General features: G+C 37.0%; 1 protein-coding gene across 2 annotated transcripts; it reads right to left on the bottom strand.

The window, feature by feature from the left end:
* Positions 1 to 1,390: 1,390 nt before the first annotated feature.
* HJURP (Holliday junction recognition protein) lies at positions 1,391 to 27,531 on the bottom strand. 2 transcript variants are annotated; one of them, XM_074597307.1, is made up of 13 exons: positions 27,161 to 27,531; positions 25,716 to 25,782; positions 24,221 to 24,285; positions 21,645 to 21,669; positions 16,889 to 16,953; positions 15,281 to 15,320; positions 11,680 to 11,741; positions 10,431 to 10,529; positions 9,601 to 9,661; positions 7,035 to 8,626; positions 6,414 to 6,477; positions 5,616 to 5,703; positions 1,391 to 3,512 (listed from the first exon to the last, which is right to left on the bottom strand). In XM_074597307.1, exons 2-13 carry the CDS (start codon positions 25,744 to 25,746, stop codon positions 3,395 to 3,397), a joined length of 2,310 nt encoding a protein of 769 aa, XP_074453408.1. In that variant the 5' UTR covers positions 25,747 to 25,782; positions 27,161 to 27,531; the 3' UTR covers positions 1,391 to 3,394. The 2 variants fall into 2 exon arrangements, with proteins under 2 accessions (XP_074453408.1, XP_074453397.1); XM_074597296.1 differs by lacking the exon at positions 27,161 to 27,531 and adding an exon at positions 26,859 to 27,017.

Consider the following 27,531-nt stretch of genomic DNA (forward strand, 5'->3'; position numbering starts at 1 on the left):
ACAGCCTGGTTGGTGTTTAGTTTAGCACACAGTTAGTGAGCCTCTTTTCCTCAATGCTAGACCAGAAGGAGAAGGGGCAAGCCCTGCAGCCAGAGCTGCCCAGCGTCACTGCCCGTCTCGTGCTAGCGCCTGCTTTTGTGCGCAGAAATCAAGTCAATATACGTATGTTTGCTGTTACACCGCAGAAACAAGGCAGGGTTGAAAGCCAGGGTGACTGCGTTATCATGGCCTTAGAGCAACTCCCATTGGATAAGCAAAAATAAATACTGTTGAAGAATCGATAAAAAGCACTTTAATGGAGAACCATATTAAACAACGACCCTGACTAAGATCCTAAGGAGGGAAAGAAGGAAGGGAAAGCCAAAGCCAAGGATCCAAAGCTAAACACCAAGATATCAGCGCATGAAGTACCAACTTAATTTGATTAGATTGGAAAGTTATTATACTTTGTTCCTTAGCAGGAACAAAATAAGTAATAAAATACATATCAACATACTCTTGCTTAGACTCACATATCAAAACTGTTTGAATAGCATTAATATGAACAATATTTATATAAATTATTTCAATTTAGCTGGCACCAAATCGGATGCAATACTCAGCCCTCTGAGACGATTAAAAGAAAAAGCTTTCTTAAACAATCTCTCAAGCAAATAAGCACAGGCCCAAAGACTATTTGTTACTATTTTCCGACATCCACATGAAACAAGTATTTTCTGCGTATTCTTTTAATACAATCTGTGTACAGTTTGTACAAGAGTTGCCATTTCCAAATTTCCTCACAGCATTTGCACTCTGACTATGCCTTTCCTCTAAAAAGTCCAAAGTCAAAGAACTTCTATGAGTTACTGAAATTCAACCTGTCTTTTCAGCCTGATCATTCATGTAATGGAAATGAAGTACGCATTTCTCTCGTGGAGCGTACACGTAACAGTAAGTCCAGGATTTAGGTACATCTAGTTTCCTCTCTATTATGAGTCTTCCTTGTTTAGTCCAACTATTTATTTACGCCAATTATCAGCAGCTGCTTTCCTTTGCAACACAGCTTGCTAAAAAAGCAGGGCACTTTTGTAAACATTCTCCTCCAGTAGGTACTTCCTTTCCACATTTAATCATTGCTTCCATTAAATTATTCACTGCAGCTCTCAGAGTCTGCTTCAGGATCATCTTTAATGGCCTGTCAACTGTTTCCAAGGCACTTCTAGTCCTGCCATAGTCCACGTTTAGCTTTATTCCTCCAGCTATTTACCCTATGTCTGCTTAAATAAGCAAAAGAATTACCTTTTTTTTTTAATGACTTTTTGTGTTAGTTTTCAAACGACTACTGAGTTCATACATGAAAGAGCATGTTTGTTATTCCTCCATCTTCAAGCCATTGGAGAAAGACCTATGTAAAAAATCATATATTAGTTAAATTCTTTGTGTAGAAAGAGAGTTTCAACTAATTACAACAAAATAAGAAAAGGAGATGCTAGGTCTGGGTTTATACTGTCTCTAAACTACTCTGTTTTTCCAGTGTTCTTTACAAAAATTTTGAAGCAGAGGGAAGCAGTGCGAAGCTATTTTTATTAACAGTAAGCTTAGCATTCAAGTGTCAGTTCAATGGAAGAAAGAGTAAACAGGAAGGAATATGGTGGAAGAAGTAAAATCATTTGGAAGAGAAGAACAGAGCTCGAAACAGAAGAGACATCAACTAGTAGCACAAAATCTTTGTAAGTGTAGGACGGGTATGCTCCAGTAGTCATTAGCGCATCTGACAGTCACTGCAGATGCATCTGTTGAAACAGTATTGTTAGGAAAAACAACACAGACTTTTGGCTACATCATACTGAAGAGTCTGCTCTTCAGACCAAGAGTGGATGTTGGAGGATCAAACTCTAAAAATAATTGTGTAACTTTCTCCCATTTTTTGCTACTGCTAACATCATAAAGGTGGCACTGGGATCAGCTTACCTTCCAACACCTCAAGGGTTTTCAAGAACTACCTCTTCAAATTCTTTTAAAGTAATTTTCTTGGAGACAATGAACAATTGCTATGTTGTTTAAATAAACCTACCTTCGTACCTGGGTAAGCCTGCATTCAGGTTGCTGCGTAGAAGTCGTATCTAGAGTCAGAACATGTCCAAAACTCAATTCCAGGTTGCCTTTAAGTTACTTTAGAACACAAAACATTAATGGATTTATGTAATCTCTCAGTACTGGTGTATCAAGAAATATTGGGAAATAATTACCTCAACAATTCCAAGGGGAAGACAGCTCATAAAGCATATTCCCTACAGTTCATCCATGTCTGGAACAGGAAGTAAAATGAGCCACAAAGGCATTTCTAAAAGACAATCTTTTGTTGCTGTTGTTGAAGGAAACATAATATACAAGCGATGAGGGATAGAATGTGCGTGGGTATATTGCACAAGTTCTAGTCTTATTGCAGAGCAAACCTCAGTGAAGCTGGCTCCTTGTTCCATTCAAGAACAACATTAAGATAACTAGATCTCGGTTTTAAGAGTTAAAAATAACACAAAACACTCCCATCTGCCCAGAAATGAAGTACAGTGAAAGGAAAATGTTGATTTTATTTTATTTTTTCCCCTTTTCTGGAGCTCAGAAAGCTGACAAGGGGCAATGCCGATAAAACAATGTACTTGACCTGACACCAGTAAAACAATCTCCTTGCCAAGAAAGAACACAGCAATGAAAACCCGTGGGACCCTGCCACATCATGCTCATGTATTTGGTGTAGGTATGCAAACTCCTCCTGAGAATTCACATACCTGAAATACAATGTTGAAAGCAGGCATTTGTTCAGAATAGATTTTTATTTAGAATATATATTGTGTCACACAGAATTTTGTCAGAACACAGAACGTAACTATCAAATACAATTAAAATTATAAAATTTTATTGAACAGTCAGCGTTGGTGAGTGACTTAGAAAATTTAACATAAAAATTTAATTGCAGGCATATTACAAGTCGCAACATATAATACTGCAGTTGCATCATCCAGCCCAGTTTAGATTTTTTCATTTAATACTGATACATCTATAAAGCATGAATAGGCAGGAATGCAGCAGAAAGAGCTTGTTACTTATTATTAATACGTTAAGAATCAAAGCTTATCAGCAGATTAAAAGTTAATACAGATCACATTCTGTTATTATAAACACTACTAAATATGTAATTTAAACTTGGCCATAGAAAACAACCGTGATTCCCTGCAATACCTGATGAAGCCAAAGGAGTAAGAAGTGCCCTGCCAGAAGGGACAAATCAGTTCCTGAAGATTTATACTGCAGGGACGTATAAGTCAGGACTAATTGTGTATTACATATGTATATATATAAAACACATCCTTGGTTCTTGGAAGAGGAAAGAAAAACAAAACAAAACCAAACTTTAAAAATCAATGTAGCCATCCACGCGTGCTTCTTGGTGAGCTTTGATCTGGAAGTCATCCAAGGAATTGCTAGGATTTTGGTCTCTCTCATCAGTGTAACTTAGTTTTCTGGATACCCTAGAGAAAAGAATTGTTTAGATGATAAAGCAAATTACACAAAAATAGCATGCTTACTGAAACTCCGATGAACAGAATGAAATTGAAACCTATCACCAAAACACGATATCTGAACATCTTGACTGTGAACAGCAGCAGGACTCCTTGTCTGCATTGCTTTGTGCTTTCAGCTGGGGGGGGGGAACTTTTCATCTAATGTCATTTTAGTGTCTCAGTAATGCAACTATATTAACCTAAATTACATAAATATCTATTAAACTTTGAGATGTAATCTTTGAATGTATTCACAAATAGCTAAACATGGAAGATACAAGTGAGAACACAATTATTTCCTTGCATATTACTTAAGAAATGGTGTAATTTTTTAACATCTATTTTAAACTACTTCCGTTTATATCTGGCAATTAAGTATAGCAATATATATTGCTGCTGTAGGACAGCACTCACAGAGCTGAAGAAAAGTTTATTAGTTATGAACATTTCCTGTTCTGAAATCTCATTCATAAACATCTTCTAAAGGCAATCAAGTTACAGACAGGAAGACAATATTCCTTTTCTTTCCAGAACTATTCGTTACAACATAGAGCATTTTGCCACATGGCTTAGGCATAAAACTTGAGGGCCCTGAAGTCATTAAAGACGACCTTCGCTCCTGGGAACCATAGAAGGCTGAGAACATCACCCCACAGGCCTAAGAAAGCTAGCCAGCTGACATTCCATTTTGGCTCCAAATCAACAAACATGCATTTGCGTAATTAAGGAAAAAAGAAATAGATTTTATTCCAGATGTCTTGGCAAGAAAGCACTCTGAAGTCCTGATTTCCTACTCTTTCTCAAACTTCTCCACTTACATGCATTAACGAAAGGAAAACCATTCCTTCCTTCAGAACAATTACTAATCTCATAAGGGAGGGCTATTTTACATGGAGTCAGGAAAAATAAGTGAGGGGAAAAAAAAAAAGAGGGAATCCAAGAACCGAACAGAAATTTACTTAGCTAAGTGGGCATACTCAACATCACAGAAACATCATTGTATACTCATCAGCTTGCCTCCAATCTTCCATTATATCAATAATAATCCAGATACGATCTTCATCAATATTGTTATATATTTCTGAAGCCCCATGTTTTAATTCCATCTTTGCTTAAACTGAAACTTTTTTTTTTTTCCTTAAATCATACAGCCTCTTTTCCAGTTAAGTTCTCCATACAAGTAGTTTAAAAATACATTCAGGCTTCCTTTTAAGTTTTAATTTGAACATTGTCAGAAAATTTTGTTATTAGCTCTATGATCATCTCAAGAATGGCGAAAATATTTCTTGACTGAGTTTGGGAAGGTAGCAGATCTTGTGGTGCCAAAGTAGACTTTTTGGAAAAAAAAAAAAAAAATGCCAAAAGTGTTTTGGAAAATAAAAATGAGAAACTGTTTAGATAACTTTTAATGCTTTTTAATCCTGCTGCCTATTAAATTGGTTTGTAATTAAAACCCCAAGAGATCTGAAACTTGAGAATCCTTTAAAAATCACATATTTTCTAAGAAAAGCAGGTGTAGTAGGCCAGTATCCAGTGAGCAAGAAGGTGCGTTCTCCTTGCAGAGATCTAAAACCACTGCCAATAGTGATAATAGCAGAGGATGTCAGATATCTTCCAACAGAGCCAAAATGCGGGTAACTATGCTCAAACCACACAGAAGCTAACTTTTGGAAGTCCTTTTCAATGGCAATATGCTACACTCTCCACAGCCTAAGGATCTGAGAGGACTTGTTGGCTGAAACACACAGAATCAAAACAATTCTGGTTATATTCAAAATAATAAATGTCTCTATAATTAACACAAAATAAGGACTAGAGTAGCTATTCTGTTAGGCCATTTTACTAACTTGTGTTCACTGGCCATCCATGCTGGTCTCTGCCTAGTTTTGTCCACAGACACTTGCCTCCTGGTGTTGAAGTCTGCAGGTTTGATTATCTTGGGCTCTCCCAAGCACCCGTGCTCATTTTCATTCTAGAAGCACGCATGTAGCCGACAACCTCCATACCTTTAATACAGATGTAGAGCAGCAAGAATTTCTTTTGAAATTTCTTTTCTCAAAAGGCACTTACCCTTGGTGACTCTTCTGTGCATTTTTGGGACAGCTGTAATTCTTCACGGCTGAGAACCGAATAGACTGGCCATCTGCAATCCCAGATTCTGGTGATGAAAAACAGTAGTATGAAAAGGCTAAGAACAACGCTGAGTAGCATGAACACTACAGTACGTTGTGAAAATATTAGCCTATTAAGACATTGGTAACACTTCATTGGCATACTTCAATGAGCAAATTTCCTTATGAAAATATTTAGGTATAAGCTAGGTTTCTTCAAAATGCTTATAAATTGTCACCATTAGAAAAAAGTAAAAGTAGAAGAAACTGCTGATACCAGAACAAATGTAATACATAAATACGAGTTAAAATTTGAAGGCAACAAAATAAGACAGATGGGATAAATCCACCTCAAATAATCAAATTCTTTACAATTAATCAGTAATGAAAACGCAGCAAGGCAAGAACCATGCAAACAAATGCATTTCTTCTGACATTTTCTTCTTGTATACCAGTTGACGATATTTCAAGTCACCTTCTTCAGTATTTTCCTTTACATATTAGTTAGTTATCTTGGTGAACCCTATCTTGATGATAAGGTTCATAAAAATAAAAAAATGGAAAATAAACATTAGTGATTTTGAAACCCCTTTTCTGTATAGATTCCTTACTTAAAGGAACACTTAAACAAACCCAATTATTACTGAGGAAGAAGAGCTGTCACCTAGACAGTGGTCTATTGAGATCTGTAGATTTACCCTTTGAAGAATGGCTTGTGATTGCTGAAGTAGTAATTCATAAAGTCTCTGAAACTAACCTTGTAGGGAAGTACCAGGAATAGCAAGAAAAGTTTTATCTGAAGAAACATGAAATCCAGAGTCCTGAAAATAAAGTATCAACAGATTACATCGATGGAAAAACTCAGATATTATTTAACAGTTTGCCTCAAAAAAAAAATGACTAGGAACCTGGAAATAAGGGCCTGATTTAAAATTTAAATCAACAAGTCTAATGATTCCAATGGAACCGAGTAAAGCCTAATTTGTCTACCTCATCTTGTCCACCTATAAAATGAATAAAAAGTCATCATTTCAGAAGGACAACACCTTAATTAGCAGGGTCACTGTTTGAGATTATTTTAACCAGTGACACAGTCTATTAAGAGGTAACAAAATCTTCTAATGAGCGTTTTATAACCATTTTCAAGTTTATTAAACACAGTGAGCTTCCTCACACGATCCAGGAGACCTCATACAACTTAGATTTTAGCAAATAGAAATCCCCCAAACCTGTAAAACCATCCTACTGACCAAATAGCACAAGAAGTATACTGTCACTAGTTTAAACAGCTTCCAGCTCTAATCCGTTTTTAAGCCCTTCTCCAAATACCAGCAAAAGTGCACAACTTTTTTTTTCTTTTTACAAGGTCCTTAAGTACCTGACTCTGACAGTTGAGACTGTCAAAAAAGCTGGGGTTACTGCAACTGTATGTGCTCAAAAAATCCATGCCAACTGTCTGAAGATTAGCATTTTTTCTCTGAGAAGTCTGTTGACATTTTGTTGAAGGAAAGTAATGTTCTGGTATATTTTTCAGTCTCTTTACTGGTGAACAAGGAAGATCATTTTGAAAATTTCCTAGTCTTTTAACTCTGGGAATTGCAGATAAAGTTCGAACAGGTGAGTTAACAAGAGCATTTACAGTTTCAGACATGTGTATCCCTTCGTATTTCCTTAAATTTGAAGCTCTCTGAAACACAGGAAGTTTTGGAACAGTCTCACTACACAATTGCTCATAGATGGTGTCAAATTCTCTACCAAACTGCATATTGGACCTCACAGAATCACTTAAATTACTCTTCACTAATCTTCCTTTCTCTTCAAGGTTCTGTGAATTTGAAAGAGGTCTTGTCAATGTCAAAGGCTTCTGGATGTCTTTGGAACACAGTTTGTAGTAGAGTTTTTCAAATGCATCTTTGTATTTATGAGGCATCTTTGAAGGACTCTGCACCACAGACAATGAGGAAAATGAGTGCTTGCGCTGGAAAGAAATTCGTCCCTCAGAAATTATTTTTTCAGGATTTATGAGCAAAGTATTTGATGCTCTTGCAAGAGAACGGTTTGTGACGGGTGTAAAAGTGTTACTATTGCCATAGGAACTGCAAGTAGATGAACACAACTCTGAGGTATCACCACAAAGAAAGTCAATTTTTTGAGTTTTACTCTCTTTTTCCAGATGAAGTGCTGTTGACCCTGAACTGGCAGCAGGTGTTATAAAATGGTATTCTGAGGAACATTTGTAAGCCAATTTTTCACTTTCTTTGCATTTTGAATTCTTCAGCGAGACAGTAGTCTGTAACTCATCTTCAACTAGAAATGTCTCTCCCATTTTAGCCATAACATTAGGAAAAGTCTGTTTGGAGACTTTCTGGCCTTTTCCAGATACCAAATGATGTTCTAAACTTGAGTAAGAGTACTCCATTTTGATTTCATTTGTATCAATGTAAGAATAAGGTACTAGACCAGATAAATTATTACTGGAACACTTGTCATCACAAAGTTCTCTGTTCTCATTTATGAAAGTTTGATTCTGGATGTCTTCACTTCTACTGCTGCATATGCTGGGTAGTGCATTCTTCAGTTTGAGAGGTCTGAACCTTCTTATTTTGTCTACAGTGACATTGAGTTTTGGTCTTCTAGAATGCCATCTTCTGTGCCTTAATTGTCCAAATATGTATTTTAACGCTCTTCTCTGAGATTGCTTTGTCATGAGCCTTGTAAGTACCTCTACCATCGCCGGATACAAGTCTGCAAGAGTTACATTGCTCCAGGAGCATTCCTCATCTGCAGACTGGTATTCTTCCAAGATACTATCATAGCAAGTTTTATTCAGTTCTGGAGAAGGTCGATGCCTGGGTACGGTTATTGTATTTGGTGAAATGTGAACAGCAGAAAATTGTAACTGTAGAGGTCTGGATGAAAAATATTTATTTGACAACTCTGCTTTCTCTCTGCAAACAGCGACTTGGTTGCCTATTAAAAAAAAAAACAAACAAAACGCAAGTGAATCACAAAACAAAACTAGAAGAAGAAAAAAAAAAAACCCTAACCCATTAGGGCACTTCCAGTAATGCATTACATGACTTAGAAACAATTGCACGTGGCACAGATAGTCTTACTAAGTATATAAGAATATACTTCGTATATTTCATTAAGCTTTTTTGACAGGCTAAACGGATGATTAACATAATCCATTAAGAAAGAATTAAAAGGTTTTTCCTAACTATATTGAATTAGCATATTATTCCAATGCTATATGTGCTGGAAAAAAATATATTTTAAAATAGCTTAATAAACAGATATAAAATATTTTCATTGTAGAGGCAGACTGCTTTGCTCATTGTGATTTCTGACCAGGAGGAACAGCCTTATCCTATGGGTTTTGTTAGTCTATTTCCATATTATTTGAAAGCTTTGTACTTGGCTAGTGCCAGTGCAGCTTTTCTTGCCAAAAAGCACAATGAAGAAAATAGTTTCTGTAGTTGTTAGGCTTGAAATATTTACATCAAAATTGTATCTTAGGTTTGCATCAAGTCTAGAGAGCTTCTGAAGAAAGTTAGTTTATTAGCAAAGTACCAGTTACCAGCAGACCCAAAGCCATTCAATACATTTCTTGAATTTAAAATAAGTAGAAACAGAAAATAATGGTTTCATTTAATTAAGCTTAATGCTGCTGAACTCTGTAAATATGCATTTTTTTCTTAGGCTATTTAAAAGAAGGTGGTTTTACACATGCAAGTTATTTATTTTCTAGTTTTCAAATACATTTTGCCATACAGAAAATCACGTCTAACTTTTCTTCAAGAATCCAGCCTGTTGAACTTTTCTGTTGGATAAAAAGTGCCTCTGTGCTTTCAATAAATTAACTATTTATTTCTAATAAATTTTAATAAAAACACATTTCGTAACTAACATTTTTGACCAACACCCAAAAGATTTAGTCATACCAATAAGTTCTTGCACTGGTGAAGCTAAATGAGGACCTTCTGACACCTCTTGAGGTACTCTCTGAAAAACAAACGGGGGGGGGGGGGGGGGGGAAGTCACATAATCTAATACCCTGAATTTTTTGCTTGTTAAAGGTAACATCAAAACCTTATTTCTGACTCCTCCTACTCTCTCTCCTTAATATACTAGGTCATTACTATACTAGGTCCTGGACAGAGTTATGGTTCTAAGGGGCTTCAAGGAAGAAAAAGTCTAGTTTAAGACTTCATTAACAATTTTTAAGAGTTATCAGTTAAATCTTGGAAAGTTATTTATCATCTTTTCAGCTTCTACATTATGTATCATATTTTAATCCCTTTCGCAAATATGAGAATTTATATATGGATATATATCCCCGGATAATCTATACATCTCTGGCAACTCCAGTAGGAAACAGAAGCTGTACCATGTAACGTAACCCTTCGTCCCCAATCCCTCTCACCCCCAAACCAAAATATAGCTAAAACTCCTTTTTTCTCTACAAACCTCAAATTTAGGCTTTTCAGAAAACTTACTGAAGTGAAGATAAACTTGCACATAACACACTTTGTTCAAAGAACAAAGCATAAAAGTAAAAAAAAAAAAATGAGTAAAAATCACCTGCTCTGTTTGTTTCTTACAAATCATTGCTGTCAGAGACCTGATATACTGTGATATTTATACAGACAGCAAGCAGGAGAGGAACAATGATGGAACAGCAGAGAAATTGTATTAGAATTCATTGTACTGCAGTTAGAGTTCTTATTTTATTCTAATTAGCTAATAACTTAAAACAGGAGATATATATTACCGTAATCCATTTGGGAATTTTTCTAGCATAGTCTTGCACTAGCGCATCCAGTTGAATGTTTCCTTTCTCTTGAGTATTCTCATCATGTACATACGCATTCTTAGAGGGGGGAAAAAAATAATTAAAACCCACAGAATTTACTGACACTGATGAACCCAAACATATTACTTAAGATTTGTTTCAAAATAGTATTATTCAGATGAAGATATCGAACTAGCATAAACTTATTTTGAATGTATACATTTCATGTCAAAAAGAAAAAAAATCCTGAGAAGGAACTGTATGTGAAGACATATAAAAAGACATAACTAGCTAGTTTATTGATGCAATGAAAAGCACACACACTGCTTCAGAAGACTCACTGATAAAAACAAACAAACAAACCCAAAAAAGAAAAAAAAGTACTAGTATTAGGTTGCAAAGCACTGGTAATTACAGCTGCAAATCTTTATATGTATTATTAACATCCCATTAATTCATATACAAATTAAGGTCTACTCCGTAATGCAGCTCTATGTAAAATCTAAAAGCATTTGGTGATAAATGGCAAATGTTTTTCATCAATAAAAGTCTCACTTTCTGAAGCAGTTTGTATTAGCTGTTGTCAGAGTCATAACAATGCCTAGCACTATGCTAAACAAGTAAAGAAAGTAAATTAAATTTTTGGTAATTGTATTTGAGCAAGCAGAACACAGGATTAGAATGGCTGAACACACAAAGCGTGTCTTGTACTTTTCTTCATCAATGTAACTACTCTGTGTAGTCCTGATACGCATAGTCTAGTTTGGGAAACAACAGCAGAAGATTCCCGTCTGCTTTTGTTATGGTAGCCATTATTTCAGATTTACTTTTTTTTTTTTTTAAATGATGTTGCCTGTTTATGCTAGACTCTCAGGTGAGCCATCATATTTTTATAAGTGTTTTCACTTTGTGATTCATCTGGTTCTTCTTTTCCCATACCTGTAATAGCCTTTCTCATGGTTGCCTGTTCTATGCAATACATTGTATGGCTTCCTCTGGTATACTAATAATACCAAGACATAATATTACTTCATATTGGTCTTCATGATATTATTTACTTAACATCTCATTTGCTGTATTACTAAAAATGTGCAGTAAGATGCAGACTACATAGAGTCTTCTGTTGACGTGCATCAACTCATCAGACACATGTAAGCTATTCAAATAGTTCAATCGTTTCTATTGAATACAAAATTATTCCATTATATTAGGCATCAGAAATTTTTACCTGGAAGTGAATGTCTTCAAATTTTCTTCTTACTGAAACTATATCAGCATCACTTTCTTCATCTACAATTTGAAGATAAACACTAAATAAAATCTAGTTGAATTCAAAACCAAAACAGAAATATTTTTAAACATACACTGTATAACTTATAGACTAAACTGGTTTCATTTTAGAAACCAGTTTTCTACACTAAAACTTTTTATCTGTTTCAAGTCCAATTGAAAAGCATGGTTTATAGGTTCATAAATCACTCGAGGGGAACAAAGAAAAGTAAAGAGAACTTGTTTGCAACCAGTTCTTCAAGATTTATGTTAACCATTTCAGAGAGTAAAATATTTTCAAAAGCATTGCTCTGCAAGATTCACTATTCATTATGTATCATTCCCACTTATTTCCCACTACATTCTTAAATATCTCAACAAAGATAGTAAGGACCTTCTACCATGCTTCCTTTTCTTAGTTTCTTATTGTCAAGACTGCCTTAGGACTACCAAGGTGAGAAATAAGACAGATTTGAGAATATTAAAAACCAAGTCCAAATCTTCAACTCAATTTTTAGATATTTTGAGTATTTTTGTGAATGAAATGCAACAAAACATTTTTTTGCTAGATGTAGACAGACCTTCCAATTCATCATTAGCTAAAGCTTCAGTCTTTCACGATCATAAGACACGTGATTGCACTGTAAGCCCCGATTTCTAAATTTCCCTGTTATATCTTTGTCCCACAATCGTGTTCACCATGAGGGAAAGAAGAGAATAACCCTGTAAAGGAAACCAATGAATGAAAAAAACATCTTGGTTACAATACCTACCACATCACTGCCTCTTCATACTATTCTTAAATTACCAAAAAAAAAGAATGAAAATCTTTTCCAGCTAATCCCATCTTCCTTTTTTGTTCCCTGTCAGTGCAATCATCATCTAAAACTCTGTGGACAGCTGCTGCCATAGAGCTAGGATAAAGACACATATGAAAGAAATACTATCTTTGTGGGTGGTATACTAATAATACAACACAATTTCACATCTTCCGGTAAAAATGTTGAGTAATAAGATGGTTGGCTTTGACAGTCTACCTGACCCCAGTAGGATTATTTTATTAGAACTGAAACCCAGACCTGTCAGATTATCAAAGTTTCTTCCCGCATGACTAAAGGAAGACAAAGTTGTGGTCACTTTATCCACAGGAAATCAGTTACTAAGCATCAATAGTGGAGGAAGCAGTAAGAATATTAATGTTTTAATCTGGAAAATTTTCAGCCTCCAGTTTGTCTTGTAACAGCTGATACTCTCTTTCTACCGCACACTCTTCTTCCTCCAGTAGAATTGGGCACGAAACTCGCAAACTGCTCCCTAAATGGTCACTGAGATGACCAGACTAAACTGCTACAAAAATGGGAGGTTCTCGAGATAAAGGTAACAATTCCAGTGTTCAGGAATGGTCAACTCCATCGTGCCAATTACAAATAATTAGAAAACAGCTTGTATCATAGAATGAATTGATCTGTACACAAGTTGAATACTCTTCTAGGTCTCAAACCTCACAAAAGTGTAATTTTAGTATGTCTTCAATGTATTTTCAGTCATACTTCAAATCACTGGAACATTAATTATTAGCAGAGGAACATGGCACAGCATGGCAAAAGTGAAGTATCTTCTTCAGGGAACTTTAATGTGTTTTTAAAGGCCAAAAGGGAAACTCAGGAATACCTTCGTTCCACAAGTGAAGAAGATAGGAAAAATGAAAACTCACACCTTTCTCTCTGGAAAATTTGACCTATAATACAGAAAGTTACTTCACTGGACATGTACTCGATACACTATCATTACCTAAAAGATGTATCTTATTTAAAAGATGATATGTTAGTAAGGGGGTTACTGTAAATTTTAAGTTTGACTTTGATGTGATCTTATAAACTTAAAATACTCTTAGATAAATATACAATTCAGACTGAACTTTCCCCTTTCTCTCTAAATAAATGACTTTTTTCTGTGATAGTATCCTAATAGACATAGGAAATCGTTCAGATATCACTATCCTTTGCCATGCTACTTTTTGTGAAACCAAAGGAGGTAGACCTAATAATTTTCCCTAGTAAGGGCAGACCAATACTTGCAGATACAGGTGATAGCGGTTTCACTTAATTTGTACTTGCTGTTGATAGTCTTTGCATACTTTTAGGACAAAAATACTGTATCATACCTGGAAGAAACACTGGCTTCACTGAGAAGTGTGAAGCATTCTGTATGAATATTAAAAATGGAAAAAAACTGCCAAAGCTAAAGTTTTAGCTAAAGCAGCTGAAGACATGCTTTTTTCTTAACAGTTAGCATGCCCTATTGCTAACCTTTTAGATATTTTAAAAAAAACCAACAAAAAAAACCAAAAAAAAAACCCAACAAAAAAACCCAAAACATCTAGGTGAATTCCATTTTTAAGTGAGGAATCCAATGCCACATCTCTAGGAAACTAATTTCTAGGTCTTACTGTATTTGGAGATAGCTGGGACTTACCAAGGCAGCTCCCCTCCAGTCTCTTCCTACAACATTCACAAGAGAAGGAGGAGGGGTCTCTAATTATATTACTGTATGCTGCTATGAAGGTACCAGAGCCTGAACTGCATCAGTCATTCATCCCATGAGAGCAAAAGACACAAAGGACACTTATAGAAGCTAAGCTACAGATGCCTCTGAAATTTGCTTCCTTTATTTAATTGCGCAGGTTAAGAAAAAAAGAAGTCACATTTTCTAAATTTGCAGAAATTATTTTATCATTCAAATAGATACTTGAAGTTATCCTCTCAAATGACAGGAGGACAAATTTCAGATTGCTCTTTTCTATTTTTCCTCAACAGAGAGGTCATCATCTGCCTTGGAGATAGTTATGTGTATGAAGCACCTAATTCATATCAGAGCGTTTAAACCCTAGCTACCCATATTTTGCTGCAACTGCTCTTTTAATCATTAAATGCTGGTTACCTCCTAGACATAGTCTAATTTATGCAAAATAGTAAGTTTTTATATGCACAAGAATCTAAAGATCTTGAGTAATACCAGTTTTAAATATTTCAAAAATATTCATTCAGATATTGTTATCACTAACTAATACAATCAAATAATTATTTGGGAACACAAGGTCAAAACCACACAAAACTTTGCAGACAGGCCAGAAGACTGATGCTGAAACTGTTACAAACTCTCCTGAAGATGTATTGTTGCAGCTGAATGCCATATCCATGTTTACCAGACCACTACAAATTAATGTATACTAATTATTAATAAATCTTCTATTCCCATTTATGCCGAAGTTTTAATTTCACTGTTCCTTTCTTTATTAAGAAAAGGCAACTGAACATATTCCACATTGACTTTCCAACATGTCAGGAATTCAGAACTGAATGTGGAGGAATGTGGATATTGATTTCAAAGTACTACCAGTACCTCAGTCTCTTGTTATTCCTATTCTCTACTTTCTGTAAGGGTACAGAACACGTATTAAATTTATTATTACTATATTAGAAAATTGTGAAAAAGTTACTTGCAATCTTTTTCAAAAAGTTAAAAAAAATGGTAGCTAAAAAGTAAATTAAAATACTCACCTATGTCAGATGCATCCACATGAGATTCCTCAGGAGACACCTTAAAAGCACATGAAAGGAATTTTAAGACTTAGTAGCATAAGTTATATTAACTAGTCTGTAGAATTTTCTGCTCTCACTACTTGCTCAGGTTTTTGGGGGTGGTGGTGGTAGTGAAACAAACCCAGTCATATTCCACCAACTATGTCCAAATGACACCATCTTTACTAACAAATCCGTACACAAATTTGTCTCAATTCACATCAATGGGGAAAACTATTTTCTTCCCAGACCTTCTATATTCAGAAAAATAAGTCAAGGAGAAGTTATTATACAACAAGAGCAAAAAACATATAACAGATGAATTCTAACCACCAAATCTTTATCAATATGTACTGGGGATTTTCTATGGATTGCAATGTATAAGGAAAGTTTCTTAACTGTCCACTTTAAACAATTCTTAGTTACCTACTTCAAACAATCTATATATGATATTTCAAATAGTTTTTTGCTCTATTTTGTAGAAGTCTTGATAGTTGCATAAAAAGCTCATTTTCACAGAAAAGGAGCCTTTTCTAAATGTTTGCAATCTACATCTAACATCACATTCTTCAGAATGTCTTTTAAAAAAGTCTAAATCTATTCTGTCCAGTTCAATCACAAAATCAGTGTGTGTTAAAATGACACCAATAAAGTAAGACAATCCTAACTACCATCTATGTAGAACAAATAATTAGGAGTGACCAGTGAGATGGCCCATATCACCCTTCAAATGCTGAATATTTTCTCCATAAAAAGATGGAGTCAAAAGAAGTTGTTCCATACAACCACAGACTGTACACATCATAATTAAAAAAAGTTAGACACACATATTGCTTAACTGAAAAGACACTTGATGGTGGTTTAAAGCCTATGTCTAACTGCTCTACCTCCCTTAAAATAAACTTAAAAGAAGAGCAGAATTCAGGTGAAATCCATGGCTGATACAATGGCTGTTATTCAATACCCCAAATATCACAATGGGAGGATATATAATTATATAAAACATACGTGAAGCCTACCACATAAACAACATGAATAGGGACATAGTAAAAATAAAAGTAAATTAAAATTGCATGAATCCACCATCACAAAATGTATTAGACCACCACATACAGATGTCCAGAACTTGAATTTATCACCGACTCAAAGCACAGAGCCTATCGGGGGGAGGAAACAATCAGGGGAAGTATATTAGATGATCAACATTAACCAGAATATGAACATTTTAATTTTACACAATCATGTACCTGGTAGGTAAAGACACATCTTTCATAAAATAATGCACTACACGCGGGGAACTATATGAGGGGAAATAGAAAGCAATTGTTTAATAAGATACCTGAGGTTTGGAGATACATGAGGTTTGAAGAACTGCAGCAAAATACTTTATGCCCTCAATTTTTTCAGAAGTACTTATGTAAGGAGAATAAAATGATTCAATTCAGCAATTAGTAGGTCTTTAAAAATCTAACTTTACAGCTATGGTACAGGACCACCTGCTCATGATTAATTTTTTAGTTTTTAACTACATAAATACACTTTTTACAAAGAGGCTTTCTAAAAGTAGATGCAATGTGGTGCCCATACCTGATGTATTGTTGAATGTCCATCTTCAAAATCTGTTGCTTCAGAAGTCTGTTGTTTTGAGATATCTTAGCATGCGTGGGAGGCAAAAAATAATTCTATTTCAATTTGATAGATCACAGATCAATTTTGTACCTGAACTCATTAATTCTTCATTTGTATATACTCCTATTTATTTTGAAAAATATTTAACACAAACATTTAACAAATGGAGAACATGCATAGACTGAAACAAAGGACAGACAAGTGACAGAACAACATCCTAGTCAAATATGGCAGACTAATTTCTATCAGAGGTGCACATCTACCATATTACATATTTTCTTCTTAACCCATGAAGCACCAGAGAAAATACAATTTGGCCCTTTATCAGGTGGTATCACTTGTAGAAACGGAAGACAAATACAAACTTTTTGTGCATTTTTCTTTGCATATATTGAAAAGAATAAGACAAAGACTAACTACTCCCGAAGCCTGAGGGTAGAGCCCCAAACCTCTATTGCATCTTTTTCATGATTTTTGGCAAGGGAGCCTTCCAAAACTGCTATGCCTGTCTTCGTGCATAGATAGACTCACCCACAAACTTTGTGCCCCCCCGCCCTTTATTTCATAAGAAGCAGAAGAAATACAAAGAGTATAAGAGCTGTTTAATTTAGCAGACATCTCCCCTTTTTACATTTGAATCTATACTTTGTTCTTCATTAGCTATTGCAACTCAGACTTAAATAAAACCCCAAACGCATTAGACCACAGAAAGTAGCTACCTTCAAATAAATGTGACTTCCATATAAGCTTACTTCACAATTAGCTTCTAAGCCAGATATTGTTGCTATTAAAACTACTCAGACTGCAAACTGTTTTGATGATGCTGAAAAAAGTTACATTTCTAACCATTGCCTTGTAGATTTAGAAAAGGTGTCTATAACAAGCGACAAGCTCTCTGGTCTGCATGCAGTGCATATGATTATGATTTGCATGTAAGAATTATTGCCTAAGTCTAGAGCTAATACTGCATAAATTACAGAAATTTAATCTTTCCCAAAAGAGAAGATCTGTATTTCTAAACGTACGACTCTGCTGATAGTAAAGCTGTGGTGTGACATCTCATGATTGGATGCATGTGATAGACTTAAATTATAAAAATAATACATGTGCTGTAGCAGATACGTTTACCCTACTCAAGACCGTCATCAAACAAGTTTCTGTTTAATGAAGAATTGTTGTTCTTGCTTTTTTGTACATTTCTGTTTCCAGATAAATTGATGTCAAATATCACAAGTGATTTACTTTTTTTTTGGTTAAATGTTGAGAAAACTTCTCATACCTAACTCAAGCACATAGGTATTATTTACTCCTATAAATACCTCATATGCTTGGCACTATTAAATAATACATCCAGTTTTCTAAAGGCTTAAAGCATATGGAAAGGAACCTAAAGATGCCATCTGTTCCTTCTTCCATTTTAAAGTGGAACAACTATACCTAACTTACCTCTAGGAGAAGTCTTACCCATTCTTAAGAGCAACTCCATAATGTCTAAGAAAGGTATTTCAGGACTTCCTTATGTTTACATTTGGAAAGCTTTTCTAATATTTATTTAGCTGGAAAAAGTCCTTGAAAAATATGAACAGCACCTGGCAACAACTAAAACCAATATGCATTATTGACATTGCTTTTGCACCAAATCTGAAACACAGCAACCACTAGAAAAAAAACAAATTAACTCTATCCCAGCTCAAACCAGAAACCTAGAGGCTCTCTTTTGTTCTCCTCAAACCCATCCCCTATCATTTAGTAATTTTTGCCTTTTTCTGACTCTCTCTAGCTAGTCAAGCTACTATCGAATACAAAACAAAGAACTCCACCACAAGTTTTATCACTGTTGGAACAGTACAGAAAACCTGTTTTGTGTGCTTTGTATACTGGGCATCTGTGCATATCCTCTAGCACAGCGTGCACTATTTTCACAACAGAGTGACATTCTTGATTGGCTGAAGTAGCCTTCAAAATTGCCTTTTCCTGCAATTGGTTATTCCTACATAAGTCTAATACTTTGAAATTCTCTGCATGAAATTACACAAAGTTTAATTTTAGTTTTAGCCCCAATTTGTCAGACCATCTTTCACAGTGGCCATCCCTACTTGGTATCATCTGTGAATTAATTAAGGGTATCCCCTCTTTTACTATTTAGTTAATGAAAGTATAAACTAGTAATTTGCTCAGGACAAGTCCTGAGAAAAAAAATCCGTCATTTTTCCCTTCAGTTTGCACACAGACCATTGCTAACTATTCTAGGCACAGTCTTCCAACCAGTTGGAAACCAGGCATAAAGCCACTCTCTCATATAAAGTTAATGAAGCATATTATATAACTAGAAGGCTCTGGCTCCAGCTCGTAACCTTCTCAGGAAATTTATGTTCACTACTTTGCAAAAAACTACAGTAATGCTTCCTTTAGAATATATTAGCATTTTTTTTCCCAGAAGCTGAATAAAGCATTTTCCAAACATTTCCTGATTAGGAACACAGGAAATCAGAATAACATGGTAATGTCCCATTGAAATTGCTTACCGAGCAAGATCTATGAAACACCACTGAGAGTGTTTCGTTTAAAAAAAATTCTCAAGGAAAGAAACAATTTTAAGTGGCTAATATATAACAGAAATATTGCTCTTCTTGGAAACTGAAATTTAACATAGTTGGTCCTCCCATACTCAGAACTGTCATATATTAAAAAAAACAAAAAAACACAACAAAAACCCCAAAACCAACACTCAAAAGATTGTCATTTTACCCGGTAAAACGTCATAGGGGTACCAGACATTTTAACCAAATAGTAGAACTAGATTCCAGCAAAAATTCAGAATTGTGAGTTGGAAAAAATAACACAAGTTATATTCCAAGAGAAGGAGTTCATTAATAAGTATCTGGGTCTTATAAAGAGATTTCAAATGTTCGCACTTCATAGCGCAGAACTTTATGTATCCTAATTGAAAACACACATCAGGCCCATCTAAAAGTATAGAACAAGAACAGGTAAAATGTGCACATTAGCTTTAATAATCCATAGCCAGAAGCAGCATTTTTTTGTTGTTGTTGTTCTTGGGTTGGGGTTTTTTTTGGTGTGTGTTTTGGGATTTAAAGGGTAAGACCAACCACAATCAGACAGCTCAAATGCTTATTCCATGTACTTTTGTATTCCAAATAAAAAAGTCAGTGCAAGATATGATTTGCTTAAATTGAACAAAATCCATGAGATTCTATCTTTTATAGCATATAAATACATATAAGTCTGTAAAAAGCAGGTTTTTCCTTATAACAAAAGCTGTCAACACTAGTGCTATTCCCACACCTTCAATATTTAGTTAAGTAATTTTTCCCTAGGATAACTTAAAACCTAATTAAATTATAAAGACTTTGCTCAAGTTATATTAAATTAAAATTTGGAAAAAATGTGTAATGTGTCTAAGCTTTTCTACCTTATCTGTAATGCAGTACACTAAATTTAAAATTAATTAGATCAAGCCTTTGTAGCATTAAAGAAACTCCAAGTAAATTCCTTCAGTAAGAACTTTTAAGGCATTCAAACCTTAGGTCAAAACACAAAAAATTAACAAAAAATTACTTCTAAAAGACTTCAAATACTGTATCTTTTAAAAAACTAACTGCCAGCTGCTGTTCCTTTCTGAGTTTTATCGCAGATTGTAGCTAGTCATTTATTGTACTATTCAGACCCATCAGCACATATTTTCTAAAAATTAGAGGCAAAGGTATGGGCCATCTGAATCTTTTTGTATCAAACTCTTATTCCCCGGCTCAACATTTTTATTTCATAGGCTGATTCAAAGTCTATACCCGAACCCTGTATGGACAAAGTTTTTGGTAGGATTGTAGAGGGAGAGAGACACTAGGTTGTGTTTTGTCCTCAGGTGTTCAGCATAAAAGTTTCTCAGATGAATGTCATAAAATAAACAACATCAAAAAAATCACCTCAAAACCTTCAGAAAATAAAGCCCAACATACCTGCGCTGTACTACACATCATAATTTCCCCCCATCATTTATCCCAGTAAAAACACGTATTTTGTTGGAACATACAGCTCCTTTTCAGAGCAATGAAAAAATCTTCAGATGTCATACACCTCCCTAAGTAGTATCAGAATTACGCTTTGATGTGCAGTCTTGATTTGACTTCCATCATGATACTTGATCTCTAATGAAATAACTACACACTACTTCCTCCTGCAGGCAGTCTGATTCATTCAATATACAGAATATATTATCTGCTAAATTTTTGATAGCTCATCATGTGACTTCATGAGAACCTTTTAACACAGATTTTTTAATATGCCTACTTATCTAGTTATTTTCAAAAAGCTAGCAACTTCCTAATTTCTCCACTTGTACAGCCACATAAGTCAGCGTTGGAATTTTTGTATTGAGTGAACATCTGACAAAACTTTCAAATACAACAAAAAGCTTAATGTTTAATTGATGTGGGGAGATTATTTTAATCAACTTGTAATGATAGCAACACCAATTATAATGTATTTACTCATCTTAAACATTTTAAACTACATTTCGGAATCCTTATGAACATAAGTACTGTTGGTTTTTTGAGTGGTTCCCCCCCAAAAAAACACAACAGTGAGTATCCTAAAGAGCTTAGCATGAAACTAGGATGTCTTCTGTTAAATCAAGACTCTTTGGATAAGACAATTTATAGCACTTACTTTTTTTTTTTTTTTTTAAACACCTTACCTGCATTCCTTTGATTTCTATTACACTGCAATTAGAAAAAGGAAAAAAAGCCACGTCAGAAGAATCTTAGAATAATAAAGCTATTTTAACCAGTGCCCATATTTACTTTGGTATATCTCACAACTAGGCACTTCCTAAATAGCCATTCAGTTTCCTTCAGGTTTCCCATGGCCTGACGAGAAAAGCCACAATACACGGTAAAACTTACCTGACCATTCACTTCTTGTCATACTGTTGCTGTTGAAATCACAACAAGAATATAAGCTACAGCTATCTTAGTCCACGTAAGAGGCTAAGACAGAGAACTCCTCTTACAGTCCTTAATGGATTTAGTTTGTAAAGTTGTGCAGCAACGCTTAGTAGATGATGCACAAGGTATTACCAGGAGTGGAAAAGGAAAGGGAAAACTAGCCCCTTTTCTGACTCCATTAAATCCACCCTTGTTCCCCAAGACTGAATTTCACTCTTCACTCTGTGGGGTTCAGAACAGCTCCTGTGTTAACTACCAAGGCATGCTACCACAACTTTGCTTTTTAGACAGACACTAGAAATGTAGCAGCAAGGTGACTTTTGACAGTTATGTGAGAAACACTGAGATTTTCATTAAATTCACTGTTAGAGTCCTTTTGGTGATTTTAGGAAATAGAAAAAGAAGCGACTGCTTGTTTAACGTAAATACTCAGAATAAAAAATACAGATCATATGCCCATAACAGTGATGGCTTTAGCATGACACAGACAGCGAATGCTGAGACCGCAAAGATACTTTAATTAGCCTAGCATTATTTTACAGAAAAAAATATAAAGATGAAACCAGTAAGCCCTTCGGAATTGAAAGGCAGATTACCTGAACCAAGATAAATTGATTCAATGCATCTTAACTTCAACAACAATATTCTGATGAGATCAGAAAGTCCACGTCCCCATCAGACAGTGTTTTTTTTAAAAAAAACCAAGTAGATATCTTTCCAGGTTTACTAGCGGTGCTACCCACTGGTAAACCGTCATCTATTTTAGTCCATCTCATCTGACAGTCTTAACCAATCTATCCCAGAACCCTATTTTAAAACAGATGTTGACTTAATTGATTAATACCTCTTGCAAATATACAGCACAGCAAGAGTAGAATGTTCCTATAGAGAGAATCATAGAATAGTTTGGGTTGGAAGGGACCTTTAAAGGTTATCTAGTCCAATCCCCCTGCGGATGAGCAGGGACATCTTCAACTAGATTAGGTTGTTCAGAGCCCTGTCCAACCTGACCTTGAATGTTTCCAGGGTCACTGATCTCCATTTGGACATTGAGCCATTGACCACTACCCTCTGGATGCAACCTCATCCACTAAACAGTTCACCCATCAAATCCATATCTCTCCAATTTAGAGGGAAAGATGTGGGGGAATGTGTCAAAGGCCTAACAGAAGTCCAGACAGACAACATTCGCAGTTCTTCCCTTGTCCACTGATGTAGTCAATCCATCACAGAAGGCCACTAAGTTGGTCAGGCAGGACTTGCCCTTGGTGAAACCATGCTCGCTGTCTCAAATCATCTCCCGGTCCTCCATGTGCCCTAGCATAGCTTCTAGGAGAATCTGTTCCATGACCTTCCCAGGCACAGAGGTGAGGCTGACAGGTTGGCAGTTCTCAGGTCCTCCTTTCTACCTTTTTTAAAAAATGGGTGCAGTGTTTCCCTTTTTCCAGTCACTAGGGACTTCACCTGACTGCCACGACTTTTCAAATATCATGGAGAGTGGCTTGGCAACTACATCAGTCAATTACCTTTGGAGTCTGGTATACATCTCATCAGGTTCCATAGATTTATGCATGTTCATGTTCCTCAGGTGGTCACAAACCTGATCTTCTCTTACAGTGGGAGGTACTTTGCTCTCTCAGTCCCTGCCTTGTGGTCTGTCTACTCAAAGAGAGTATGCCAGTGAAGACTGAGACAAAAAAGTCGCTGAGAACCTCATCCTTCTCCTCATCTGTTGTTACCAGTTTGACAGTCTTGTTCAATTCTTTGCAGGGGTACTCTTTCTTTGACCTTTCTTTTCTGGTTGACATCCCTGTAGAAGCCCTTATTATTATTCTTTGCATTCCCTGCCAAGTTCAGCTCCAGCTGCGCCTTGGCCTTCCTGACCCCATCCCTACACAACTGGTCAGTGTCCCTATACTCTTCACAGGATATCTGTCCCTGCTTCCACTGCCTGTGCATCTCTTTCTTGCACTTTCGTTTGACCAGCAGGTCTTCAATCAGCCATGACAGTTTCTTGCCCTTCTTTCCTGATTTCTTACACCTCGGGATCAAGAGCTCTTGTGGTCTATGGAAAGTGTCCTTAAAGATCTGCCAGTTCTGTTCTGCTCCCTTGTCCCTGAAGGCAGTTTCCCAGGGGGTCCTAATGACTAACTCCTTGAAGAGCTGGAATTTTGCTTTCCTAAAATTCACGGTCCTGACTTTACTCTTTGCCTGACCCATATCCCTCAGGACGGTGAATGCCACCAGTCCATTTTTTTATATTATATATGGAAAAAAAAAATATTGCTACATTTTGACTGTATTGTAGAACTATATTATTAGATACCTGAAGTACTTCCTTCTTCCATTGTCTAAGTTTCTTGGTTGACACTTCCGTCCATTGTTTTGGTCCTAGAAATAAGAAGAGATATCAACATAAACATAGCTTTTCTTACAACTCTATTTATACTGATTATCATTCTAACAAACATAAACATCTAGGAAGAACATGTCACATAGTAACAGAACATTATCAAATCTGAACAGCCTCCAATACGATTGCTGAAACAAAAACTTAGAGGAAAACAAATGAAGAGAATTTTGTAATTGCAAGTTAATCAAGAAGTCAGGAAAAAAAATATATAACTACATGCTGAGTCTAACAACACTGAGCTAAAATCCAAAGAGCATTACAGCCCCAGATGCTACGAAGAGGTGAAAAAAAGCAAATTATTTTTCTTTTTAAATTGTATTTAATGCATGCGGACTACATGGTAGCTGAGGTTACTCAAAGGCACAATTAGGGCTATACAGGACTGAGATGCATACTCATTCCATATTGAATAGAGGTTACTAAACCAAAAGCATAACCAAGACTTTACAAATTCGAAGACTGTATTACAGTGCTGTATGCATCTTTCCTCCCTCTACCTCTCTCAACGGACAATATATGTAAAACGTTATAAAATGCAAACTTCCCAGTCTGTAAAAGCCTTTAAAAAGTAAACCATATTTGGTGCAACAATTACATTGGGCTTGATGCTATGGTAGGACTTCATGTATATGTCCAGTAAGCTCTTCTATATGAGAACTGATATGGCAATTTACATATCACAATCCTCACTTCAGTGATGATAAAAACTGGCAGAACATGCCATTTCCCAGTGAAGCCACCAAGGTACTAAGTCACAAGTCCCACTTATACCCTGAGCAATGTATTTTAGAACAAGAGAGGTTTTTTCCACAATAAGCTCTCCATAAGCATTATCAATTTTATAATGGATTAACAGTTATAATGATATACTGGAAAAATATGACATGACATAATGTGGTATAAATTTATGCTAACTGCATGAACATTCAGTGGAAAGTTAAAGAGACTATCTACCCAGTGCACCCTGACATTTGACATAACAGAAATTTTTCAGAGCAGCCTTCAGAATACTAAGCGGAGATGAAACTATAACACCTATTCATGCACATCAACTTCATGATAATATCTCCATTCCTTTGTTTCCCCTCAGTGTTCTCCATTTTTTCTCCATTTTCTAATCTCCATCTTTTTACAAGACGTCCAAATATTAACCATTGTTATCCTGAACTTTGCTAATAACACCTTTCTGTTGCCTAAAACAGAGCACACAGTGAGCTAAAATGGTGCATATAAATAAACTCTCCAGGTATTATATGTGCGTATCAAAGTTTACATAGGAAATGACATACCTGAGTGGACAAAATTCAATATCTGTTGCAATTAAATGCTATATAACTGCCAACAGTTGCATGCTTCACTAAGTCTAAATATACAGTGAGTAAGTATTGAAGCTTTAAGAAGTTCTTACCATCAGGCGTATTGTAAGTAAGAGTTTCCATGGAAATGAGTAAATCATCTTCAAAAGGATGATTATACTAAAGAAAAAGGACAATTAAAGGTTAGAATAAATGATTAAAACAATGGTTTTAACAGGCACTTTAAGTATTGTTTTTATACAATTTTGTTTTGACCAAACCGTGAATTTGTCAGTAAGTTGCTTTATTGGCTCAAGTTAGAATTCAGCACTGTGGAAATACCAATTCCTAGAGGAAACACATACATTTTAAGCACGTAAGTCAGTAATTCAATTTCAAGGCATAAGCCAGTCACTGACATTCCTGAATAAACACATGCATCTCTGGACAGAGGCATATGGTTCCCACATCTTTAACGCAAAATAGCTCTACAGCAAGGAGGATTCGTGGAGGGAGTCTCCCACTACTTTCTGTAGCTTCATTGAAAATATCTCATTTAATGCTAGCTAATTTGGGTTAAGGGCACAACTTGGAATTATATTTAAGTCCCTTATTTAATACTGGCAACCTCGGATCTAGGTTTTATGGATGTATTTGAGGCTTACTAGCTTACTCATGCCAAGGCATAGGAGCGCATGGCCTCAGCACAAGCTGCAAAGCTCCATAAGGCCTTGGTTGACAGCTGCTTTTGGTAGCTGGGAAAAATAGGAGTTTGTGACAGCACATGTATTTCTGACAGCACACATAATTAATCGACGAAGAGAAATCAACGTCAGTTACCGCATATTAGTGCACAGAAAGGAAACTGAACCCCTCAGTACTGACACACCAGGGCTTAGAGGCGGTCAGGAAAGAGGGGAGCAGAGAGCGCTGCCACAGCCCAAGGCGAGGTGGGCAGGGGGCCGTGCTGCCTTCCGGAGCCTGTCAGAGGGACACAGGAGGGCGGCCAGGCCCGGCCAAGCCACGCCACACGCCATTTCGGCAAGAGAAACCGTAATCGGAGACCGCGCTCCTAGGACAGGCAGGCAGGTGCGCGGCAGGGCGGCGGCAGCCTGGAAGGCCCCACGGGGCACGGCCGCCCTTGTGACAGAGCTCCCCCGCCGCCCACGCCTGGCCGGCGACGAGAGCCGCTACCAACGGCTCCCGCCCAGCGGCCCCTGCCCAACGGCCAGGGGGCGCGCGAGCGTGGCCCTCACCCGCTCCAAGATGCCGTTGATAGAGGCCCGGAAGCGGGCGTTGCTCCGCCGCAGCCCCTCGTCCAGGTCCATGGCTCTGGCTATGGTTGTGGCTCTGGCTGTGGCGCGCGGGCAGCTCCTCCCTGCGGCGCCAGGTGACGGCAGGCGCCCCGGTCCCGGTCCCGGTCCCGGCCCCGGCCCCGGCCCCGGCCCCGGCCACCACGCGCCGCCAGACGCTGCCGCCCCGCCCCACGCCAATTCAAACCGCGCGCCACCTCCCATCCGCACTGCCTCCGTCCCGCCTCTGATTGCGCCTTGCTCACATCAGTTCAAGCGCCGCAGCCCATCCGAGTACGCAGCGGAGAGCCTTTCTCATGCTGATTGGCTGCTACGGCTGCCGAGCGCCCACCCCCTCCTCACAGTCACACGCCTCCAAGTCCTCCCATTGGGCACGGGGTTCGCCGCCGGTCGGGGTTTGGCCGCGGCGCAAAGCTGCTATTCCACCTAGCAACAGTGGGCCACCGTGAGCTCGCATTGGCTGCGGGGCCAGCGGCGGACACAGTCCGCCGAGCTCCCTGCCTGAGGGGCCTGAGGGGACCGGTGGCGGCGGACGTTGTGCTGCTTCCCGGCCGTCGGTCCCTCCCCTTCGGGAGGCTGGTGCTGCTGCTGCTGCCGCTTTCCGTCCGTGGGCCGC

Source organism: Larus michahellis, chromosome 1, assembly GCF_964199755.1.
Source record: "Larus michahellis chromosome 1, bLarMic1.1, whole genome shotgun sequence".
Taxonomy (NCBI): domain Eukaryota; kingdom Metazoa; phylum Chordata; class Aves; order Charadriiformes; family Laridae; genus Larus; species Larus michahellis.

Coding starts and splice junctions, on each gene's coding strand:
- HJURP (XM_074597296.1), bottom strand. CDS start 26,930: ATGGACCTGGACGAGGGGCTGCGGCGGAGCAACGCCCGCTTCCGGGCC. Junction 25,783..26,858: donor TCAACGGCATCTTGGAGCGG/GTGAGGGCCACG, acceptor CTTTTTCTTTAG/TATAATCATCCTTTTGAAGA. Junction 16,954..21,644: donor TAGAAATCAAAGGAATGCAG/GTAAGGTGTTTA, acceptor ACGCATGCTAAG/ATATCTCAAAACAACAGACT.